The 27,081-nt window shown below is 39.9% G+C and overlaps 2 protein-coding genes across 3 annotated transcripts; both read left to right on the top strand.

Moving 5' to 3' along the window:
* The first annotated feature begins 36 nt into the window (after positions 1 to 36).
* LOC129168114 (mucin-2-like) lies at positions 37 to 15,159 on the top strand. Of its 2 annotated transcripts, XR_008566222.1 has the most exons (12): positions 37 to 197; positions 1,137 to 1,196; positions 1,366 to 3,311; positions 3,405 to 3,469; positions 3,544 to 5,128; positions 5,222 to 5,286; positions 5,361 to 6,945; positions 7,039 to 7,103; positions 7,178 to 9,452; positions 10,990 to 11,054; positions 11,138 to 14,983; positions 15,067 to 15,159. XR_008566222.1 is itself a non-coding variant. In XM_054753011.1 (9 exons), exons 2-9 carry the CDS (start codon positions 1,154 to 1,156, stop codon positions 9,513 to 9,515), a joined length of 7,692 nt encoding a protein of 2,563 aa, XP_054608986.1. In that variant the 5' UTR covers positions 37 to 197; positions 1,137 to 1,153; the 3' UTR covers positions 9,516 to 10,354. The 2 variants fall into 2 exon arrangements, 1 of the variants encoding a protein (XP_054608986.1); XM_054753011.1 differs by lacking the exons at positions 10,990 to 11,054; positions 11,138 to 14,983; positions 15,067 to 15,159 and having other exon boundaries at positions 7,178 to 10,354.
* A 7,328-nt stretch (positions 15,160 to 22,487) lies between these two features.
* LOC129194990 (GATA zinc finger domain-containing protein 14-like) lies at positions 22,488 to 25,923 on the top strand. The gene is made up of 5 exons (XM_054800643.1): positions 22,488 to 22,552; positions 22,662 to 23,797; positions 25,057 to 25,121; positions 25,237 to 25,382; positions 25,457 to 25,923. Exons 1-4 carry the CDS (start codon positions 22,488 to 22,490, stop codon positions 25,255 to 25,257), a joined length of 1,287 nt encoding a protein of 428 aa, XP_054656618.1. The 3' UTR covers positions 25,258 to 25,382; positions 25,457 to 25,923.
* The last annotated feature ends 1,158 nt before the right edge of the window (positions 25,924 to 27,081 follow it).

The raw sequence follows: 27,081 nt of genomic DNA, 5'->3' as shown, positions 1-27,081 counted from the left end.
TGAGTCACATCAATGCTCCTTCTGCCCGCTCCTGCTGAGCTATAAGAAGGATTTCGAAGATGCACCGCCACTTAAGAAGGTGTCTCCGACTGGAGACAAGTTGAAAAAATTATTTTTAAAAAATCAGGACAACACATTGGAAGAGCAGATACATTTCATCTTTGAAGGCCTTGATATGTTTATTATTATAATTTAAGGTAAGTTCATTAGTGTTTTTCTTTTTTTTTTTTTACTGTACAATAATCATTTATATGTAGCTAAGTTTTACATAAAAAAATATTCTATGCAAAATTTGTTTTAAAAAAAACCTAAATAAAAAATAGATAAAAATAAAATTTGAGCTTGGGAGATTTTGTTGTAGCACTGCACTTACACACGATGTAATTTATATTTTATTTTAAATATTTCAATATTCTTTTTTGACTTGAATGTATTAGGTTATTGTGTAGTTTACATTTATATATCTTTAGTGAATTTTATTGACTTATATTAATTTATTCTGAATTAATTTATGTCTTTATCTATTATATTTCATTGTACTTTTTATATCTAACATTTTGTAACTTTTTGTTCAATTATTGTATGCATAATTTATTTTATGTATTTAAAATTGTATTTATCATTTTCTTAATTTTTTGTACTGTACTTTCATACCAATTGTAGGTGTTTGTATTGTATTTTATACTAACATTATGCATTGTCTTTTTATATCCATTTATGTATTTTTTATGGTATTTTCGTTATTTCTTCTTTATTTCTTCTTTATACCCCAAGAAACTGTAGATAACTCAGTAAAGCATAAATGTCTGCTAATACAACAATGTATTTCATATTCATAATATGTATTTTTTAATGTATTTGTATGTATTTTTTGGTAGTATTTTTCTTTTTTTATTTTTTTTTACCTCATGATACTGTCGATAATTTCAGTAAAGCATAAATCGCTAAGGCAGAACAACGAAAGTTTAAAAAAACATTAGCATCCCCAATCACCAGTGTTCGCTTTAACAAGAACGAGGCATAACTTTTTTTTAAATTCGGATGAATAAAAAGGTTTTTACTCAGCACATATGGCACCACTTGACAAAAAAAACCCACATTTTTGGGTATTCAAGCAAGAATGTTTTACTCGACAGATTAAAACCTATGCAAGATGGTCATCAGATGGACCCTAACAACGTTCCTGATTCTAACAGGTAAACTGAACTGGTGAACTAGATATAGCTCATCTGTACTGTATCACTTTTGCCACAATGGAGATGTTCAACTTAATGAATTATGTATTTGAAATACTTATATGAAAAGTGGCTAAAACTATTTCTTTACATTTTATTTTTACAAAACGCAACCCAACATGAATAAAAGGTTTCAGGATAGCCATTGCACTGGCAACAACATCAAGTCTGACACCTGCAACAACAACAATGAAAGCAGTGACAACACCAGTGAAAACAGCTGCTGTAACGACAGCAGAATCCACAACACCTGCTGAAACTACAGCAGAACCCATACCATCAGAGGCAACAACTACAGAGACAACACCTGATGAAACAACTACAGATCCTACAACAACTGCAGTGACCACACCTGTTGAAACAACTACAGAATCCAGAACAACTGCCGTGACAACAGCCGTTGAAGCAAGAGCAGAACCCACCACAACAGAGGCCACAACGGAAGGAACAGCTGCTGAAATAACAAGAGAACCCACAAAAACCGAAGCAACAACTGCAGTGGCAACACCTTCTGAAACCACAGGAGAACCCACAACACCTGCTGAACCAACAGCAGGACCAACAACACCATCAAAGGCAACAACTGCTGTGACGACAGCCGATGAAACAACAAAACTAGCAACAACAGAAGAACCCACCACAGCAGAGGCAACAACTGCAGAGACAAGAGCTGCTGAAAAAACTGCAGTGACAACACTTGCTGAAACCACAGCAAAGTCCACAACACCTGCTGCAACTACAGCAGAAATCACACAATCAGAGGCAACAATTACAGTGACACCTGATGAAACAAATACAGATCTTACAACGAAATCAGTGACCATGCCTGCTGAAACAACTACAGAATCTAGAACAACTGCCATGACAACAGCGATTGAAACAAAAGCTGAACCCACCACAACAGAGGCAACAACTGCAGGAACAACTGCTGAAATAAAAACAAGAGAACCCACAAAAACCGAAGCAAAACCTGCAGTGACAACAGCTGCTGTAACCGCAGCAGAACCCACAACACCTGCTGAAACTACAGCAGAACCTACACCATCAGAGGCAAGAACTGCCGTGACAACACCTGATGAAACAACTACAGATCCTACAACGACTGCAGTGACCACACCTGCTGAAACAACTGCAGAATCCAGAACAACTGTTGTGACAACAGGTAGTGAAACGATAGCAGAACCCACCACAACAGAGGCAACAACAGAAGGAACAGCTGCTGAAATAACAAAAAGAGAACCCACCAAAACCGAAGCAACAACTGCAGTGACAACACGTTCTGAAACCACAGGAGAACCCACAACACCTAGTGAAACTAAAGCAGGACCTACACCATCAGAGGCAAAAACTGCTGTGACAACACCTGCTAAAACAACAATCAAAGCAACAAAAAAAGCAACAGCAAGTGCAGTAACAGCACCTACCGACACAACAAAACTAGCAGTGACAACACCTACTGAAACAACAACAGAACCTACAACAACTAAAGCAACAACTACAGTGACAACGTCTGTTGAAACAACAACAGTATCAACAACTGAAGCAACAACTACACTGAAAGCACCCACTGAAACAACGCTATCAGCAACAGGAGCAACAACACCTGCTGAAACAATAACAGAATCCACAACAACTGTGGCAACAGCTCCAGTGACAGCCCGTTCTGAAACAACAACCATCGGAACGTTAATGGCAGTGACAACGTCCACCAAAACAACAACAGCCACTACAACAGAGGCAACGACTGCAGTTACAATACCTGCTGAAACAACAATCATAGCAACAAAAAACACATCAAGTGCAGTAACAGCACCTACTGAAACAACAAAACTAATAGCAATAGCACAAGCTACAACAACTGAAACGCCTGCACAGACAACTTCCCCCAAAACAGCAACCATCACTGCAACAGAGGCAATACCTTCAGAAACAGCAACTACAGTAACAACAACAGAATCTACAGCTACTGTAACCAAAAGAGTGACTTTCAGGTCAATTCAAAGCACATTCACAAATGACTTCCTGGATCAGTCATCTGCAGCTTTCCAGAATAGAGCTAATTTGATAACACAACAGGTAAGTCATTGTGACAAATTAAGACAACATATTTCACACTGTTTCAAAGCAATGAAAATCAATACAACCTAAGTTCATGTGTCTTTTTTGCAGCTTGAGCCAATATTCCTGCAGGCTTTTCCTTTATCTTTCAAGGTCCTGATTATAATTGCATTCAGGTACAGTCATATCATCATCAATATTAAATATAATTGTTCAAATATTGTATTTGATTTTGATGTTCAATCTGCAGAAGTGGGTCAATCATCAATGAAATGGATGCTCAGTTCACAACCACATCTACGCCAAGTAACAACGACGTTTCAAGTGCCTTGTCCACTGCAGCTTCAAGTATCACTGGCTTTGACATTGACACAAGTTCCATTACTGTTGCTTCAACAACAACAGATGTCACAACTCATGCAACAACAGCAGAAACCACCCCAACAGAAGCAACAACAGTGACAACACCTGCTAAAACAACAACAAAAGCCACAACAAATGAAGCAACGACTGCAGTGACAACACATGTTGAAACAATCATGCTAGCAACAACAACTGAAGCAACAACTGCAGTGAAAACACCTACTGAAACATCAACACTAGCAATAACAGAACACACAAAGAGTGACGAAGCAACTACAGTGACAACACCTACTGAAACATCAACTGTAGCAACAAATGAAGCAACAATAGAGCCTACAACTGATGCAACAACTACAGTGACAACACCTGCAAAAACAACAACTGAAGAAACAACTACAATGGCAACACTTGTTGAAACAACAACCACCGCTACAACTGAGGCAACAACTATAGTGACAACACCTACTAAAACAACAATAGCAACAACAAGTGAAGCAACAACTACAGTGGAAACACAAACTGAAACAACACTATCAGCAACAGAAGCAACAATTCCAGTGACAACACTTGCAGAAACATCAACACTAGTAACAACAGCTGAAGCAACAACTATAGTAACAATTCCTTCTGAAACATCAACACTAGTAACAACAACAGAACTCACAAAAACTAAGGAAGCAACTCCATTGACAACAGCTACTGAAACAACAATAGCAACAACTGAAGCGACAACTGCAGTGAAAATACCCACTGAAACAATGCTATCAGCAACAGAAGCAACAACTACAGTGAAATCACCCACTGAAACAACACTAGCAAACACAGAAGCAACAAGTTTAGTGACAACACCTACTGAAACAACAACGGAACCTACAACAACTAAAGCAACAACTACAGTGACACCGTCTGTTGAAACAACAACAGTATCAACAACTGAAGCAACAACTACACTGAAAGCACCCACTGAAACAACGCTATCAGCAACAGGAGCAACAACACCTGCTGAAACAATAACAGAATCCACAACAACTGTGGCAACAGCTCCAGTGACAGCCCGTTCTGAAACAACAACCATCGGAACGTTAATGGCAGTGACAACATCCACCAAAACAACAACAGCCACTACAACAGAGGCAACGACTGCAGTTACAATACCTGCTGAAACAACAATCATAGCAACAAAAAACACATCAAGTGCAGTAACAGCACCTACTGAAACAACAAAACTAACAGCAATAGCACAAGCTACAACAACTGAAACGCCTGCACAGACAACTCCCCCCAAAACAGCAACCATCACTGCAACAGAGGCAATACCTTCAGAAACAGCAACTACAGTAACAACAACAGAATCTACAGCTACTGTAACCAAAAGAGTGACTTTCAGGTCAATTCAAAGCACATTCACAAATGACTTCCTGGATCAGTCATCTGCAGCTTTCCAGAATAGAGCTAATTTGATAACACAACAGGTAAGTCATTGTGACAAATTAAGACAACATATTTCACACTGTTTCAAAGCAATGAAAATCAATACAACCTAAGTTCATGTGTCTTTTTTGCAGCTTGAGCCAATATTCCTGCAGGCTTTTCCTTTATCTTTCAAGGTCCTGATTATAATTGCATTCAGGTACAGTCATATCATCATCAATATTAAATATAATTGTTCAAATATTGTATTTGATTTTGATGTTCAATCTGCAGAAGTGGGTCAATCATCAATGAAATGGATGCTCAGTTTACAACCACATCTACGCCAAGTAACAACGACGTTTCAAGTGCCTTGTCCACTGCAGCTTCAAGTATCACTGGCTTTGACATTGACACAAGTTCCATTACTGTTGCTTCAACAACAACAGATGTCACAACTCATGCAACAACAGCAGAAACCACCCCAACAGAAGCAACAACAGTGACAACACCTGCTAAAACAACAACAAAAGCCACAACAAATGAAGCAACGACTGCAGTGACAACACATGTTGAAACAATCATGCTAGCAACAACAACTGAAGCAACAACTGCAGTGAAAACACCTACTGAAACATCAACACTAGCAATAACAGAACACACAAAGAGTGACGAAGCAACTACAGTGACAACACCTACTGAAACATCAACTGTAGCAACAAATGAAGCAACAATAGAGCCTACAACTGATGCAACAACTACAGTGACAACACCTGCAAAAACAACAACTGAAGAAACAACTACAATGGCAACACTTGTTGAAACAACAACCACCGCTACAACTGAGGCAACAACTATAGTGACAACACCTACTAAAACAACAATAGCAACAACAAGTGAAGCAACAACTACAGTGGAAACACAAACTGAAACAACACTATCAGCAACAGAAGCAACAATTCCAGTGACAACACTTGCAGAAACATCAACACTAGTAACAACAGCTGAAGCAACAACTATAGTAACAATTCCTTCTGAAACATCAACACTAGTAACAACAACAGAACTCACAAAAACTAAGGAAGCAACTCCATTGACAACAGCTACTGAAACAACAATAGCAACAACTGAAGCGACAACTGCAGTGAAAATACCCACTGAAACAATGCTATCAGCAACAGAAGCAACAACTACAGTGAAATCACCCACTGAAACAACACTAGCAAACACAGAAGCAACAAGTTTAGTGACAACACCTACTGAAACAACAACGGAACCTACAACAACTAAAGCAACAACTACAGTGACACCGTCTGTTGAAACAACAACAGTATCAACAACTGAAGCAACAACTACACTGAAAGCACCCACTGAAACAACGCTATCAGCAACAGGAGCAACAACACCTGCTGAAACAATAACAGAATCCACAACAACTGTGGCAACAGCTCCAGTGACAGCCCGTTCTGAAACAACAACCATCGGAACGTTAATGGCAGTGACAACATCCACCAAAACAACAACAGCCACTACAACAGAGGCAACGACTGCAGTTACAATACCTGCTGAAACAACAATCATAGCAACAAAAAACACATCAAGTGCAGTAACAGCACCTACTGAAACAACAAAACTAACAGCAATAGCACAAGCTACAACAACTGAAACGCCTGCACAGACAACTCCCCCCAAAACAGCAACCATCACTGCAACAGAGGCAATACCTTCAGAAACAGCAACTGCAGTAACAACAACAGAATCTACAGCTACTGTAACCAAAAGAGTGACTTTCAGGTCTATTCAAAGCACATTCACAAATGACTTCCTGGATCAGTCATCTGCAGCTTTCCAGAATAGAGCTAATTTGATAACACAACAGGTAAGTCATTGTGACAAATTAAGACAACATATTTCACACTGTTTCAAAGCAATGAACATCAATACAACCTAAGTTCATGTGTCTTTTTTGCAGCTTGAGCCAATATTCCTGCAGGCTTTTCCTTTATCTTTCAAGGTCCTGATTATAATTGCATTCAGGTACAGTCATATCATCATCAATATTAAATATAATTGTTCAAATATTGGATTTGATTTTGATGTTCAATCTGCAGAAGTGGGTCAATCATCAATGAAATGGATGCTCAGTTCACAACCACATCTACGCCAAGTAACAATGACGTTTCAAGTGCCTTGTCCACTGCAGCTTCAAGTATCACTGGCTTTGACATTGACACAAGTTCCATTACTGTTGCTTCAACAACAACAGATGTCACAACTCATGCAACAACAGCAGAAACCACCCCAACAGAAGCAACAACAGTGACAACACCTGCTAAAACAACAACAACAAAAGCCACAACAAATGAAGCAACGACTGCAGTGACAACACATGTTGAAACAACAACCATTGCTACAACACAGGCTCCAACAACAGTGACAACACCATCTGAAACAACAACAGTAGCAATACCAACTGAAGTAACAATTGAAGTGAAAACACCCACTGAAACAATGCGATCAACAGCAGAAGCAACAACAATTTCAGTGACAACACCTGCTGAAACGCCGACAAAAGCCACAACAACTGAAGCAACAAGTGAAAGGACAACACCTACTGAAACAACAACAGAACCTACAACAGAAGCAACAACTACAGTGACAACACCTTTTAAGACAACAACTATCGCTACAATTAAGGCAACAACTGCAGTGACAACACATGCAAAAACAATCATGCTAGCAACAACAACTGAAGCAACAACTGCAATGAAAACACCTACTGAAACATCAACACTAGCAATAACAACTGAACACACAAAGAGTGACGAAGCAACTACAGTGACAACACCTACTGAAACATCAACCGTAGCAACAAATGAAGCAACAATAGTGCCTACAACTGATGCAACAACTGCAGTGACAACACCTGCAAAAACAACAACTGAAGAAACAACTACAATGGCAACACTTGTTGAAACAACAACCACCGCTACAACTGAGGCAACAACTATAGTGACAACACCTACTAAAACAACAATAGCAACAACAAGTGAAGCAACAACTACAGTGGAAACACAAACTGAAACAACACTATCAGCAACAGAAGCAACAATTCCAGTGACAACACTTACAGAAACATCAACACTCGTAACAACAGCTGAAGCAACAACTATAGTAACAATTCCTTCTGAAACATCAACACTAGCAACAACAACAGAACTCACAAAAACTAAGGAAGCAACTCCATTGACAACAGCTACTGAAACAACAATAGCAACAACTGAAGCGACAACTGCAGTGAAAATACCCACTGAAACAATGCTATCAGCAACAGAAGCAACAACTACAGTGAAATCACCCACTGAAACAACACTAGCAAACACAGAAGCAACAAGTTTAGTGACAACACCTGCTGAAACAACAACAGAAGCCACAACAACTGAAGCAACAACTGCAGTGACAACACCTACTGAAACATCAACGGTAGCAACAACTGAAGCAATAACTACAGTGGCAATACCCACAGAAACAACACTAGCAACAACAATTTCAGTGACAACACCTGCTGAAACAACACAAGCCATGACAACTAAAATAACAACAGAACCTGCAACTGAAGCAACAACTACAATGACAACACTTGCAGAAACATCAACACTAGCAACAACAGCTGAAGCAACAACTATAGTAACAATTTCTTCTGAAACATCAACACCAGCAACAACAACAGAACTCACAAAAACTAAGGGAGCAACTGCATTGACAACAGCTACTGAAATAACAATAGCAACAACTGAAGCGACAACTGCAGTGAAAATACCCACTGAAACAATGCTATCAGCAACAAAAGCAACAACTACAGTGACAACACCCACTGAAACAACACTAGCAAACACAGAAGCAACAAGTTTAGTGACAACACCTGCTGAAACAACAACAGAAGCCACAACAACTGAAGCAACAACTGCAGTGACAACACCTACTGAAACATCAACGGTAGCAACAACTGAAGCAACAACTACAGTGACAACACCCACTGAAACAACACTAGCAAACACAGAAGCAACAAGTTTAGTGACAACACCTGCTGAAACAACAGAAGCCACTACAACTAAGGCAACAACTGCAGGGACAACACCTATTCAAACAACAATGGTACCAACAAGAGAACCTACAGCAATTGAAACACCTGCAGATACAACTACTGAGGAAATATCTCCAGTGACAACACCTTCACAAACAACAACAGCAGCAACAATAACCGAATCTCCAGCCATAGTGACCAAAAGAGTTACTTTCAGGTCTCCTCACAGCACATTCACAAATGACTTGCTGGATCAATCATCTGCAGCTTTTCAGAATAGAGCGACAATGATAACACAACAGGTAAGTAACAAATTAATCTTGTTCCAAAATGCTTCTGAGGGGTGTACTGTGAAGAGAGCTTAGTGGGTTAGCAAGGTCTATTGAGTCTACAGCCAGGCTTGCCTGTTCTACAAAGGTGGCTCTCTTGTAACGCGGCTATATCACCATGGTAACTTAGGCTAACTTTCAGCATAAAATCATCTATAAAAGCCCCGCTATTTCACTGTGTAACTAAATCAGAGATGGTATCACCATTTGTTGAGAACCTGGTGGAGCAAGAGTAATTCGGGCAGCACTACGACAAGAGTGGCTTTTTCAAGATCGCACTGACCCGCTAGCATTCCCTGATGAAATTCTCTATGAGAGATACAGCTTTTCAGCCGAGGGAATATGCGACATTTGCTCACTTTTTGAGCTGAGCGTCAAGAATAAAGTGCAATATGAAATATTAATGTTAGCAGACGTATATGTCACAGGAGTGACATACTGAGACCATTAGTCTTTTCATACTAGAATATTTGTTGGACAAATAAGTGCTGAGGCATTAATCAACTGGAATAAATCACTTTTTTATTTTAACAAAAAGGAAAAACCTGTCACAAAACATGTCAACACTGCCATCTAGTGGTCACCACGAGGTACAGTACGTGAAATATCCAACCATCCGTCTTCTACGCCACTTGATCCTCATGAGTCTCGCGGGTATGCTGGAGCCTATCCCAACTGATTTCGGGCAAGAGGCGGGGTACACCCTGGACTGGTCGCCAGCCAATGGCAGGGCACATGTTGACAAAAAACCATGCACACTCACATTCATACTTATGGACAATTTAGAGTCGCCAATTAACCTAACATGCATGTTTTGGGAATGTGATAATGACATAACCAGCACTGTTAATGCTGGCTGAGCAGTTTGCTGCTTAAAAGAGATAGTTCAGATTTTTTGACATGAAGTTGTATGACATCCCCATCAGCAGTGTACTACAGTAACAGTGACTTACACGCCCTCTTGGTCCTGTGAGTCCAGTTCTGGTCAGAGATCCGTGACGAGGAATGTAGTTCCGCTTAGTTGCTGGGGCCATTTAAGTAAAGAGTTGGGCTTCTCAAAACAATATGCGTTCAGAAGAGTAATACATTTGCATCACAAAAAATGCCTCCTCAAAAAAAACAGTAGAAATATAAAGCAGAGCGTTTTGTGAGATCTGATTTTTTTGAGGAGGCATTTTTGTAATGCAAATGTATTACTCTTTTGAATGCATATTGTTTTGAGAAACCAAACTCTTTACTGAAATGGCCCCAACAACTACGCGGAGCTATGATCCTCGTCAAGGATATCCGACCAGAACTGGACTAATAGGGGAGGGTAAGTCACTGTTGCTGTAGTACACTGCTGATGGAGATGTCACACAACTTCATGTCAGAAAATCCAAACTATCCCTTTAATGCTATTACAGCTTTGGTTCTGTTGCTGCTGTGTTGTATAATATACTTATTAATAAATGACCATGTGATTGAATTGAATATGAATAAAACTTCAGTTCATGTTTATTTTTTGCAGCTTGGGCCAATATTCCTGCAGGCTTTTCCTTTGTCCTTCAAGGTCCTGATTATAATCGCATTCAGGTACAATTGTTTGTCTAACTTGAATACTAAATAGGATTTACAATACATACAGTACTACAGTATTTTGGTTCTTTTTTTTGCAGAAGTGGGTCAATCATAAATGAAATGGACGCTCAGTTCACAACCACATCGACGCCAAGTAACACGGATGTTTCAAGCGTCTTGTCCAGTGCAGCTTCAAGCGTGACTGGCTTTGACATTGAAACAAGCTCCATTACTGTTGATTCTACAACAGCAGATGTGACAACACTTGCTGAAACAACAACTGTAGCAACAACAGCAGAGCCCACTACAATGACTGAACCACCTGTGGAAAAAACAACTACAGTAACAACACGAGATGAGACAACAGTTGATGCTGTCACTGTTGCTACAACTGAGGTAGCAGCAACTACAATGACAACACAGACTGAAACAATTCTAGCAACAGTAGAAGCAATAACAATTTCCGTGACGACACTTAATGAAACAACAGTAGAACCCACAACAACTGAAGCAACAACTGCAGAGATAACACCCACTATCACAAAGCTAGCAACAACAATTTCAGTGACAACACCTGCTGAAACAACAACAGAATCTACAACAACTGAAGCAACTACTGCAGTGACAACACCTGTTGCGACAACAACAGAACCCACAATTGAAGCAACAACTGCAATGAAAATACGCACTGAAACAACGCTATCAGCAACAGAATCAACAACAATTTCAGTGAAAACACCAGCTGAAACAACAACAGAGGCCAAAACAACTGCAGTGACAACACCTTCTGAAAAATTAACACGAGCAACAACAACTGAAGCAACAACTGCAGTGACACCTCTTGAAACATCAACAGAACCTACAACAATTGATGCAATAACTACACCAAAAACACCTACTGAAACAACACAACCAGTAACAAAAGCAACAACAAGTTCTGTGACACCTGCTGAAACAACAACAGAAGCCACAACAACTGCAGTGACAGCACTGCCTGAAATAACAACAAAACCTAAAACAACTGAAGCAACAATTTCAGTGACAACACCTGCTGAAACTACAACAGAACCTACAATGCCTGGAGCAACAATTACAGTGACAACACCTACTGAAACAACAATGGTCGCAACAACTACAGTGACAACACCCACTAAAACAACACAAGTAACAACGGAAGCAACAACAATTTCAGTGACAACACCTGCTGAAACAACAATAGAAGCAACAACTGCAGTGACAACACCGACTGAAACAACAGAATCAACAATTGAAGCAAGAACTACAGTAACAACACCAACTCAAATAACCCTAGCAACAACAGAAGCAACAACAATTTCAGTGACAACATCAGCTGAAACAACAACTGAAGCAACAACTGCAGAGCCCACTACAACAAATGAACCACCTGCAGAAAAAACAACTGCAAGAACAACACAAGATGAAACAACAGCCATTGCTGAAACTGTTGCTACAGCTGAGGTAGGAACAACTACAGTGACAACACTGACTGAAACAACTTTTGCAACAACAGAAGCAACAACAATTTCAATGACAACACTTACTGAAACAACAACAGAACCTACAACAACAGAAGCAACAGCTACAGTGACAACACCCACTGAAATAACGCTAGCAGCAAAAGAATCAACAACAATTTCAGTGACAACACCTGCTGAAAGTACAACAGAACCTGCAACAACTGAAAGAACAATTACAGTGACAACACCTACTGAAACAACAATGGTAGCAACAACTACAGTGACAAAACCCATTAAAACAACTCAAGTAACAACAGAAGCAAGAACAATTTCAGTGACAACGCCTGCTGAAACAACAATAGAAGCAACAACTGCAGTGACAACAACTATTGAAACAACAACTGAAGCAACAACTACAGTGGCAACACCCACTGAAACAACAACAGAACCCACAACAACTGAAGCAACAACAATTTCAGTGACAACATCGACTGAAACAACACCAGTAACAACAGAAGCAACAACAATTTCAGTGACAACACCTGCAGAAAAAACAATAGAAGCAACAACTGCAGTGACAACACCTACTGAAACAACAACAGAATTAACAACAATTGAAGCAACAACTACAGTGACAACACCCACTGAAATAACACTAGCAGCAACAGAAGCAACAACAATTTCAGTGACAACACCAGCTAAAACAAAAAGTGAAGCAACAACTGCAGGGACAACACCTAGTGAAACAACAGTAGCAGCAACAAAAGCAACAACAATTTCAGTGACAACACCTACTGAAACAACAACAGAATCAACAACAATTGAAGCAACAATTACAGTGACAACACCCACTGATAAAACCCTAGCAGCAACAGAAGCAACAACTGCAGAGATAACACCCACTGTCACAAAGCTAGCAACGACAATTTCAGTGACAACACCTACTGAAACAACAACAGAATCAACAACAACTGAAGCAACAACAATTTCAGGGACAACACCTACTGAAATAACAGTAGCAGCAACAGAAGCAACGACCATTTCAGGGACAACACCTACTGAAACAACAGGAGCAGCAACAGAAGCAACAACCATTTCGGTGACAAAACCTACTGAAAAAACAACTCGAGCAACAGCTACAGTGACAACATCTACTGAAACAACACTAGTAACAACAGAAACAACAACAATTTCAGTGACAATACCTGCTGACACTACAACAGAACCTACAACTGCATTGACAACACCTACTGAAACAACAACAACAAAATCAACAACAACTGAAGCAACAACTACAGTGACAACACCCACTGAAATAACCCTAGCAGCAACAGAAGCAACAACAATTTCAGTGACAACACCTGCTGAAATAACAATAGAAGCAACAACTGCAGTGACAACGCCTACTGGAACAACAACAGAATCAACAACAATTGAAGCAACAACTACAGTGACAACACCCACTGAAATAACACTAGCAGCAACAGAAGCAACAACAATTTCAGTAACAACACCAGCTGAAACAAAAAGTGAAGCAACAACTGCAGTGACAACACCTACTGAAACAACAACTGAAGCAACAACAATTTCAGTGACAACACCAGCTGAAACAATAACTGAAGCAACAATTACAGTGACAACACCTACTGAAACAACACTAGTAACAACAGAAGCAACAATTTCAGTGACAATACCAGCTGAAACAACAACTGAAGCAACAACTGCAGTGACAACACCTACTGAAACAACAACAGAATCAACAGCAACTGAAGCAACAACTGCAGCGACAACACCTACTAAAACTACAACTGGAGGGACAACACCTATTGAAACAACACTATCAACAACAGACCCTACAGCAAATGAAACAACGACTGCTGATCCAAGAACTGAGGAAATAACTCCAGCAACAAAATCTTCACAAACAACAACTGCACCAGCAACAACAGAGTCTCCAGCCACAGTCACCAAAAGAGTTACTTTCAGGTCTCTTCAAATCACATTCACAAATGACTTGCTGGATCAATCATCTGCAGCTTTTCAGAATAGAGCGACAATGATAACACAACAGGTAAGTGATAAATGAATGTTGTTGTTCCTAAACGCTCCAGTTATTGCTTCTATTCAGTTCGGACTATAGTTGCTGGGTGCATGTTTGACAACAGCAAACCTTGTGATGTAGTTTTTTAAAATTAATTCCTAAGATGAAAGAAGCTGTATTTACATATTATGAGCTAAGAATTACCAGCTTTATTTACCTCTTTAGCTGAACAGTTTGATGCTTAATGCTACTACAGCGTTGGTTCTATTGCTGCTGTGTTGTATAATATACTTGTTAATAAATACCGATGTTATTGAATCGAATGTGAATAAAACTTCAATTAATGTTTATTTTTTGCAGCTTGTACCAATATTCCTGCAGGCTTTTCCTTTGTCCTTCAAGGTCCTGATTATAATCGCATTCAGGTACAATTTTTTGTCAAGCTGGAAAACTAAATATTTTTCACAATACACACAGTACGAAGGTATTTTTGTTCTTTATTTTGCAGAAGTGGGTCAATCATAAATGAAATGGATGCTCAGTTCACAACCACATCGACGCCAAGTAACACCGAAGTTTCAAACGTCTTGTCCAGTGCAGCTTCAAGCGTGACTGGCTTTGACATTGACACAAGCTCCATTACTGTTGATTCTACAACAACAGATGTGACAACAACACTTGCTGAAACAACAACTGTAACAACAACAGAAGAGCCCACTGCAACAAATGAACCACCAGCAGAAAAAACAACTGCAAGAAAAACACAAGATGAAACAACAGCCGTTGCTGCAGTTGTTGCAACAACAGAAGCAACAACAATTTCAATGACAACACTTACTGAAACAAAAACAGAATCCACAACAACTGAAGCAACTACTGCAGTGACAACACCTCCCAACATAACAACAGAACCTACAACAACTGAAGCAACAACTACAGTGAAAACATCCGTTGAAACAACAAGCATCGCTACAACTGTGGCAACAAAAGCAGTGACAACACATGCAGAAACATCAACGCTAGCAACAACTACTGAAGCAACAAGTTTTGTGACACCTGCTGAAACAGAAGCCACAACAACTGCAGTGACAGCACCGCCTGAAATAACAACAAAACCTACAACAACTGAAGCAACAACTACAGTGACAAGACCCACTGAAATAACGCTAGGAGCAAGAGAAGCAACAACAATTTCAGTGACAACACCTGCTGAAACTACAATGGAACCTACAACAACTGAAGTAACAATTACAGTGACAACACCTACTGAAACAACAATAGAAGCAACAACTGCAGTGACAACACCTACTGAAACAACAACAGAATCAACAACAATTGAAGCAACAACTACAGTGACAACACCCACTAAAACAATGCTAGTAACAACAGAAGCAACAACAATTTCAGTGACAACACCTGCTGAAACAACAATAGACGCAACAACTGCAGTGACAATACCTACTGACACAACAACAGAATCAACAACAATTGAAGCAACAACTACAGTGACAACACCCACTGAAACAACAACAGAATCAACAACAATTGAAGCAACAACTACAGTGACAACACCCACTAAAACAATGCTAGTAACAACAGAAGCAACAACAATTTCAGTGACAACACCTGCTGAAACAACAATAGACGCAACAACTGCAGTGACAATACCTACTGACACAACAACAGAATCAACAACAATTGAAGCAACAACTACAGTGACAACACCCACTGAAATAACACTAGCAGCAACAGAAGCAACAACAATTTCAGTGACAACACCAGCTGAAACAACAACTGAAGCAACAACTGCAGGGACAACACCGACTGAAACAACAGTAGCAGCAACAGAAGCAACAACCATTTCAGTGACACCTACTGAAACAACAACTCAAGCAACAACTACAGTGACAACATCTACTGAAACAACACTAGTAACAACAGAAGCAACAATTTCAGTGACAACACCTGCTGAAACAACAACTACAGTGACAACACCCACTGAAATAATCCTAGCAGCAACAGAAGCAACAACAATTTCAGTGACAACACCTGCTGAAACAACAACTGAAGCAACAACTGCAGGGACAACACCTACTGAAACAACAGTAGCAGCAACAGAAGCAACGACCATTTCAGTGACAATACCTACTGAAACTACAACAGATCCTACAACTGCAGTGACAACACCTACTGAAACAACAGAATCAACAATAACTGAAGCAACAACAATTTCAGTGACAACACCAGCTGAAACAACAACTGAAGCAACAACTGCAGGGACAACACCTACTGAAACCACAGTAGCAACAACAATTTCAGTGACAACACCGGCTGAAACTCCAACAGAACCTACAACTGCATTGACAACACCTACTGAAACAACAACAGAATCAACAACAACTGAAGCAACAATTACAGTGACAACACCCACTGAAATAACACTAGCATCAACAGAAGCAACAACAATTTCAGTGACAACACCAGTTGAAACAACAACTGAAGCCACAACTGCAGTGACAACACCTACTGAAACAACAACTGAATCAACAACAATTGAAGCAACAACTACAGTGACAACACCCACTGATATAACCCTAGCAACAACAGAAGCACCAACCATTTCAGTGACAAAACCTACTGAAACAACTGAAGCAACAACTACAGTGACAACACCTACTAAAACAACACTAGTAACAACAGAAGCAACAACAGTTTCAGTGACAACACCTGCTGAAACTACAACAGAACCTACAACTACAGTGACAACACCTACTGAAACAACAAAAGAATCAACAACAACTGAAGCAACAACTACAGTGACAACACCCAGTGAAATAACCCGAGCAGCAACAGAAGCAACAACAATTTCAGTGACAACACCAGCTGAAACAACAACTGAAGCAACAACTACAATGACAACACCCGCTGAAATAACCCTAGCAGCAACAGAAGCAACAACAATTTCAGCGACAACACCAGCTGAAACAACAACTGCAGGGACAACACCTACTGAAACAACTGTAGCAGCAACAGATACATTGACAACACCTACTGAAACAACACTAGCAACAACAGAAGCAACAACAATTTCAGTGACAACACCCGCTAACACAACGCTGGTAACAACAGAAGCAACAACAATTTCAGTGACAACACCTTCTGACACAAAAATAGAAGCCACAACAAGTGAAGAAACGACTGCAGGGACAACAATTACTGAAATCGCAACAGTACCTACAACAACTGAAACAACAACTACAGTGACAACATTTGTTGAAACAACAAGTATCGCTACAACTGAGGCAGCCAAAACACGTGCAGAAACAACAACACTAACAACAGCAACTGAAGCCACAACTACAGTGACAACACCTACTAAGACAAGGCTAGCAACAACAGAAGCAACAACAACTTTAGTGACAACACCTGTTGAAACAACAATTATCACTGCAACTGAAGCAACACCTGCAGTGACAACACCCACCGCAACACTAACAACAATAGAAGCAACAACAAGTTTAGTGACACAACCTTCTGAAGCAACAACGGAAGCCACAACTAAAGCAACAACAATTGTGACAAGCCCTTTTGAAACCAAAACCATCGCTACAACTGAGACAACAACAGAAGTGACAACACTTGCAAAATCAACTAAAGCAAATACAGTGACAACAACTGTTGAAACAACAATGTTAGCAACAAGAGAACCTACAGCAATTGAAACAACAACGGCAGATACAAGAACTGAGGAAATAACTCCTGTGACAACACCTTCACAAACAACAGCTGCAGCAACAACAGACTCTCCAGACGTCGTAACCAAAAGAGTTACTTTCAGATCTCTTCAAAGCACATTCACAAATAACTTGCTGGATCAAACATCTGCAGCTTTCCAGAATAGAGCGACTATGATAACACAACAGGTCAGTGACAGATTAATGTTGTTGTTCCTAAATGCTCCAGTGAATGCCTCTGTTCAGTTAGGCTTTCTATAATTGTTGGGTGCGTGACTGACGGCAACCTCCTGTTGTTTACAATGAAATCATCAGTACTGTAAATGCTTGCTGAGAAGTTGGCTTCTTACTGCTATTACAACATTGGTTCTGTTGCTGCTGTATTGTACAATACACAGTAATCTCTTCCAGGCCCAACCGTGATAGGTCAAAGTAGGATTCCTTATTATAAATCAAATATTTTTGTAGTTAAAGAATAGAAAACCTGTTTACAACCTTCTAAATATGTTTTTTAACATTATTAAAACCCTCTAGACATTAAATAACACCCCTATAATCACCTTTACACTCGTATTACCCACTACAGTAGACATAATAAGAGTAAATAAGCCATTTAAGACATAAATGAGACTCGTGCTTGTATGTGCTGCTGTAAATGTCTTCCAGGCGGGGAGGACAGTAGTGACCTCGGTGGTCAAGTGTTTGTGCTTGTGTCTAACAGTACAGTAACATTAGTGACACCTTGTGACCAGTGTAGAATACTACATATCACGTCTTTGAATGCATCCTCTGAAAACACAGCAAATGATGTGCAATTTGCTTGAATTTGCATATTATTTCACTATTAGTAGGCCGTAATCAACTACAAAACAACAATTATTTATTTACTTATTTATTTATATAGACAAGACATGAGAGTGAAGCCGTGCAATTCGAACCCTGATGTGGCAAGGGATGACTGTACTCATTAATAACCATGTGATTGAATTGAACATGAATAAAATTTAAATTCATGTTTCTTTTTTGCAGCTTGGGCCAATATTCCTGCAGGCTTTTCCTTTGTCCTTCAAGTTCCTGATTATAATTGCATTCAGGTACAATTGTTTGTCTAACTACATATGATTTACAATACCATATTAACCTTTATATTGCTTTCAAAGTTCTCTTTTATTGATTTTCAAAGTGTATACAAAACACAACAAAAAAGTCAAAAAAGTCAAAACACGTGGATCAACATTGCAACTGTCAGAGCTTACACTTGTCACATATTGGGTTAATTTGTGGAGAGATTTTAGCTAATTGGACTTAACTTAAGAATAATGCACTCGACACACCACTGTGAACTGATCAAGGTGTGTCAAGCGCACACTGATGATAAGTGCAACCCCTCAAAAGCTTTGGTCCACATTCCATCATCTAGTAGTGTTTGAAGATATTGTTCCCATACGATTTTTATTTTAGAGAGTGAAGAAGAGTCTATATTGGAAATCAAACACATTATGCATGTAATTGTCCCTTTTTCTGTTGGCTTAAGGAACGTAATGTCATCCATAGTGGTCGTTGGGGGTTTGTTAGGGAGCTATGGTATGAAACCTTTAACATAATTCCTAATTTGCAGATAACTGAAGTGGGTTGGTGATATAAAATTCTTTGATTAGTTGTGTGAGAGAGGCAAATATATTATTTTATATATATTTATAAAGTTAGTTAAAAGTCCTCTGAGGCCCCTCTCAGTGCCATGCTTTAAAAGCTTGGTCTATTGTTGAGGGTATGAATTGATGATTTGAAACAACCAAGCTGGAGTGTATTACAATGTTTTGTTCTTTATTTTGCAGAAGTGGGTCAGTCATAAATGAAATGGACGCTCAGTTCACAACCACATCGACGCCAAGTAACAACGAAGTTTCAAGCGTCTTGGCTACTGCAGCTTCAAGCGTCACTGGCTTTGACATTGAAACAAGCTCCATTACTGTTGATTCTACAACAGCAGATGTGACAACAACACTTGCTGAAACACCTGCTACAACTGTAGCGACAACACAAGCAACAACAAAAGAGGCAACAACGGCAAGGACAGTAGCTGCGAAAACAACAACTGCAACATCTGCTGGAAGAGCAACAACTGCTGTGATTACACCTGCAGAAACAGCAACAACTGTGACGGCAGCGGGAACAGCAATAACCGTATTAACCACACCTGTGGGAACAGCAACAACTTCAGTGAGGACACCTGCTAGAACAGCAACAATGGCAGTGATAACACCTGAAGAAAAAACAACAACTGCAACAACACCAGTGGAAGCAGTAACAGCCGCAGTGACATCAGCTGCTGAAACAGCCACAACTGCAGTGATGACGCCTGCAAAAACAGCAACAACCCCAGTACCGACATCTGCAGTAACAGCAACAACCCATGTGCTGACACCTGTGGAAACACCAACAACCAAAATGATGACACCTGCAAAAATAGCAACTACCCCAGTAATAACACCTGTGGAAACAGTAACAACTGCATTGACATCACCTGCAGAAACAACATCAAGTGCAGTGACGACAACTGCTGGAACAGCAACAACTGCAGTGACCACGCCTGAAGGAACAGCAACAACCCCAGTGATAACACCTGCGGAAACAGTAACAGCTGCATTGACATCACCTACTGGAACAGCAAAAACTGCAGTGACAACATCTGCAGAAACAGCAACAACCCCAGTGATAACACCTGCGGAAACAGCCAAAACTGCAGTGACGACACCTGTAGAAACAGCGATAACACTTTTGGACACAGTAACAACTGCAGTGACAACACCTGCAGAAACAGCAACAACTGCAGTGATGACACCTGCTGGAACAGAAACAACTGCAGTGACAACACCTGCTGGAACAGAAACAACTTTAGTGATGACATCTGTAGAAACAGCCACAACTGCAGCGACAACACCTGTCCAAACAGCAACAACTACAGTGATGACACCTGCAGAAACAGCCACATCTGTAGTGACAACACCTGCTGAAAAAATAACAACTGCAGTGATGACACCTGTCGAAACAGCAACAACTGCAGTGATGACACCTGCTGAAACAGCAACAACTGCAGTGACAACACCTGCTAGAACAGAAACAACTTTAGTGATGACATCTGTAGAAACAGCCACAACTGCAGCGATAACACCTGTCCAAACAGCAACAACAGCAGTGATGACACCTGCAGAAACAGCAACAACTGCAGTGATGACACCTGCAGAAACAGCAACAACTGCAGTGACGACACCTGCAGAAACAGCAACAACTGCAGTGACGACACCTGCAGAAACAGCAACAACAGCAGTGACGACACCTGCCGAAACAGCAACAACTGCAGTGACAACACCTGCTGGAACAGAAACAACTTTAGTGATGACATCTACAGAAACAGCCACATTTGTAGTGACAACACCTGCTGAAAAAATAACAACTGTAGGAATGACACCTGTCGAAACAGCAACAACTGCAGTGATAACACCTACAGAAACAGCCACAACTGCAGTGACAACACCTGCTGAGACGGCCGCAACTGCACTAATCACACCTTCAGAAACAGTATTAACAGCATCGACATCACCTGCAGAAACAGCCACAACTGTAGTGACAGCACCTGCTGAAAAAGCCACAACTGCAGTGACGACACCTGTCACAACAGCAACAACTACAGTAACAACATCTGTAGAAACAGTAACAATCACACTGACATCACCTGCAGAAACAGCCACATCTGCAGTAACAACACCTGCAGGGACAGCAACAAACCCAGTGATGACACCTGGAGGAATAGCAACAACTGCATTGACATCACCTGCTGGAACAGCCACAACTGCAGTGACGGCACCTGTCGAAACAGCAACAAATGCTGTGACGACACCTGTCGAATCAGCGACAACTACAGTGACAACATCTGCTGAAACAGCCACAACTGCAGTGACAGCACCTGCAGGAGCAGTAATTGCGACATCTGCTGGAACAGCAACAACCGCAGTGGTGACACCTGCTGGAACAGCAACAACCACAGTGACGACAAATCCAGCAACAACAAATGTAGTGACCAATGCAGCAACTACAACTGCAGTGACAAATGCAGCAACAAATGCTGTGTCAAATGCGGCAACAACAAATGAAGCAACAAATGCAGCGACGAACACGGCGGCAAATGCAGCCACAAATGCGGCAGCAACAAATGGAGCAACAACTGAATTGGCGACACCTGATGGAAGAGCCACAAGCGCAGTGACGACAAATCCAGCCTTAAGAAATGTAGTGACAAATGCAGCAACTACAATTGCAGTGACAAATGCAGCAACAAACGCTGTGTCAAATGCGGCAACAACAAATGAAGCAACAAATGCAGCGACGAACACAGCGGCAAACGCAGCCACAAATGCGGCAGCAACAAATGGAGCAACAAATGCAGCGACGAACACAGCGGCAAACGCAGCAACAAATGGAGTAACAAATGCAGCGACGAACGCGGCGACAAACGCAGCCACAAATGCGGCAGCAACAAATGGAGCAACAAATGCAGCGACGAACACAGCGGCAAACGCAGCAACAAATGGAGTAACAAATGCAGCGACGAACGCGGCGACAAACGCAGCCACAAATGCGGCAGCAACAAATGGAGCAACAAATGCAGCGACGAACGCGGCGACAAACGCAGCCACAAATGCGGCAGCAACAAATGCAGTGACGAACACAGCGGCAAATGCAGCCACAAATGCGGCAGCAACAAATGGAGCAACAAATGCAGCGACAAATGCGGCAGCAACAAATGGAGCAACAAATGCAGCGACGAACGCGGCGACAAACGCAGCCACAAATGCGGCAGCAACAAATGGAGCAACAAATGCAGTGACGAACGCGCCGACAAACGCAGCCACAAATGCGGCAGCAACAAATGGAGCAACAAATGCAGCGACAAATGCGGCAGCAACAAATGCAGCGACGAACGCGGCGACAAACGCAGCCACAAGTGCAGCCACAAATGCGGCAGCAACAAATGGAGCAACAAATGCAGCGACGAACACAGCGGCAAACGCAGCAACAAATGGAGTAACAAATGCAGCGACGAACGCGGCGACAAACGCAGCCACAAATGCGGCAGCAACAAATGGAGCAACAAATGCAGCGACGAACACGGCGACAAACGCAGCCACAAATGCGGCAGCAACAAATGGAGCAACAAATGCAGTGACGAACACGGCAACAAATGCAGCAGCAACAAATGGAGTACCAAATGTCGTGACAAACACGGCGACAAATGCAACCACGAGAATAGCAGCTGTGGCTACACCGGCAGTGACAAGAAAACCAACGACAGCTCAGGAAACAACACAAGTCAGAACCACCGCCACAGTTACAATCATAATAACAAGAAGAGTATCGTTTCGATCTCTTCAGAGTACATTTACCAGCGACTTGCTCAACCAATCGTCACCGGCTTTCATAACAAGAGCGACAATGATAAGAAGTCAGGTAAGTAAAAGAGTAATACAGGTGGTCCTCGGTTTACATTCTTCTGTTGTGAAGCTTCACATAAATTCTTAATTCAGTACTGTACAAGAAGAAAAAGAGAACGAGTTACATGCACACGGTGGAGTACTATGTAGGCGGATTAATACGTAGTCATGTCACTACATTGATAGGAAGGACAACTTCACTTTTGTTCTTTTTAATTAACTTTCACCTCCATTATGTCCTCCAAGCATGAGGCAGACTTTTAAGGTGGCAACATGTAAATGAAATGGAAAGGGAAAGTGAAATTAGAATTCGGGTCAAAGACTCAACCATCATGAATGATAAAGATGGTATTCTACTGTGAAATGGACAGTGATAACTAAACTTCCTCCTCACAATAAGCCTGTCTCTTCCTCGCTTGCAACATCCCTTCCATTGTGTAAATCAACCCCCGGGATAAAAGTAAGGAATATTTCTCTTTTTTTATTACAGTTTTATTGAATTCTGATATTTAATCTTTTTATTACTGTATTTTATATGTCCTTCTTGTGATACGTATATACTGTAGTACGAGTGACTCGGGTGTTAATTTAGCTATAATTCAGGTATACGTTTGTGGCTTACATCACAGTCTAGGAACGGAACTCGTTCGTAACCCAAAGACTACTACGTTGAAATACTACAATTTGAAATGTGACACCTGGACATACACCCTGGACTGGTCACCAGCCAATCCCAGAGTTTTTAAGACAGTCGATGCTGAATTTATTTCTTGTTTTTTTAATTTTGGCAAATGAATATACCGGTAGGCTATATACTGTATCATGTAATATAAATTACCGGTATGTGTGTTTGGTGGTAAAAGGTTTAGATTGATATTTGTTATTATATTATTTATTGTTATTGTATATTTGTTATATTATTTTCTTATATACACAGTGATGTCATAAATGAATGGAGAAAAATGTTTTTTACTCATAATAAAATAGTTTTTTTTATGTTTTTATTTTTTAAAAATGAATAATAATTAATATTTAAATATTAAAATAGCATATTTTAAAATAAAAACATAAAACTTTAAACAACAAATTTAAACTGAGCAGTTAAAATATTTTTTCTGAAATATAAATATCATATATTATTTAAATACACATCACTGTCAGCCATAAATGGAAGAAATTTTTGATACACTTTAAAAATACAAAAAATAATGATAACAACATTGAACAACAAATGCATTTTAATATAAAATTACCTAAAATCTTTTTTCTTTGCAGCTTCATCCTTTATTCCAAATCGAATTCCCTTCCACGTTCCGGCAGCTGATTATTGTGGCATTCAGGTAATTTATTCAACTTTGCGCAAAAATCATACATGTGATGTTTTTAAATGTTTTTGTTATGACTTGTGTTAGCTTTAATTATGTTTTCAGGTAATTTCTTAAAATATATTTACAGAAACGGCTCGGTCATCAATGACATGGACCTGCAGTTCCAGAACACATCACCAAACAACACCGCAATTGCTAACGTTTTGACGAGCGCCTCGTCGAGCGTTAGCGGTTTCGACATCGAGCAAGGGTCCATCACAGTGGATGGAATTGGTACGGAATTTTGACAAAGGAATGATCTACAATTTTTATACAAAGCCAATAAATTTGCCATTCTTTGTTTTCAGTTTCAAGTGGAGCCCCCCTCAGGATCAACATGGTCACTGCATGCTGTCTGGTTGCGCTTTCCTGGCTCCTATCACATCAACAATAGTGTTAAATGTATTTATTTATGCCAAAAAGGCAAGTTTTATGAACGAATTCAATCACTAAAACTGTCTTAAATGCACTTTCTGATGTATTTACTGTATATGAAATGTAACTGCTACATTTTTATAGTAATTTATATATAAATATACAGTATGTTATTATTTAAAATGGCATGATCACAATACAAACTGTGTTTTGAGTGTTATTTCGTGTTGAAAAAAGGCGTGCAATACACAATTGCTGCAACAATAACATGGCCACAATGGTTGTTATGACAAATGCAAGAGAATCAGGTTTTCACACCTATGCAGCTATGTCACAACGAGCCACAAATGAAAGGCACTTTTCTTTATGATGGTATTGGAATTATGAAGAAAAGTAGACGGACATACAATGCGGGTGACACATTTCCACAAAAACACCCACGCCTCTTTACAAAGGTGACAATTGACAGAATGATACACACACACACAAAAAGCTGCAGTGTCAAGCCATGACATTTTTTAAAGATATATTCCTGATCAAAATTTTAAGACCAGTTGAAAAATTGCAAGAATTTACATTTTGGACTGTTGGATCTTAAGGAGGTTCTAAGAAGAGCTTCAAAATGCCCAAAGAAACACAGGACAATCCTCAAATGGAGGTCATTAGTGGTGCCAAGTGCAGTCCGGTGGCATCTGTGAGTGAGGAGTTTTAAGAACAAAAAACATCTTCAAAGGCCTCGTCTCCTTCAACACCACAAAGGTGATTAACAACAATGGCGAGTGTTTTTTTTAAACATTATATTTCTGCTTTCAAGGGGTTTTGCGCCAAAGTACATACCTGACATGTTAGAGTCACATAAACCATCTTAGGTTCTGAGAAGCTCAGGGAGCGGTCTCCTGTGGGTACCCCGAGTCAGGACTAAACACAGTGAAGTTGCATTTCAGTTTTATGCTGCTAAAATCTGGAACAGTATTTCAGGAGATGTGCGACAATCCTCAACTTTGGCAATGTTGGAATCCAGGCTGAAAGCACTTCTATTCAACTGTGCATTTGACAACTGACAGTATTTTGATTTATTAGATTGTATGTAATGATTTTATGTTTTTTGGAATGATTTATGGAATTTAATGTAATGATTTTAGAATAATTTTATGTTTTATGTAATGATTTTAGAGTGATTTTATGTATGAACTGTGCTCTATAAATAAACTTGCCTTGCAGCATTTTAAAATATAGATAATCAAAAATATATATTTTAATTTTAAAAAATTGTGATTTTCATGTTGTAATACAATGCACAAAAATTAAAGTCGAATTTTTTTAAAAATTTTTTATTACAGACTTGACTTAAATTTGATTTCAATGAAATAGCATAAGACATGTTTTCCAAACTTTTGACTGGTACTGCATGTACTGTATGTATATTTTTTGGTGGTAATATAAACATGAACAACACACCATGCACACTCACACAAATGGAGAAAATATTTTCAACGACATACACATTTATTTACTTTAATCTGTCAAACACTGTATGAAGATACCGAGTGTGTATGTG

Source organism: Dunckerocampus dactyliophorus, chromosome 15 (genome assembly GCF_027744805.1).
Source record: "Dunckerocampus dactyliophorus isolate RoL2022-P2 chromosome 15, RoL_Ddac_1.1, whole genome shotgun sequence".
NCBI classification, from domain to species: domain Eukaryota; kingdom Metazoa; phylum Chordata; class Actinopteri; order Syngnathiformes; family Syngnathidae; genus Dunckerocampus; species Dunckerocampus dactyliophorus.
The sequence above is the reverse complement of the archived record's forward strand: the minus strand, read 5'-3'. Positions and strand labels throughout refer to the sequence as shown.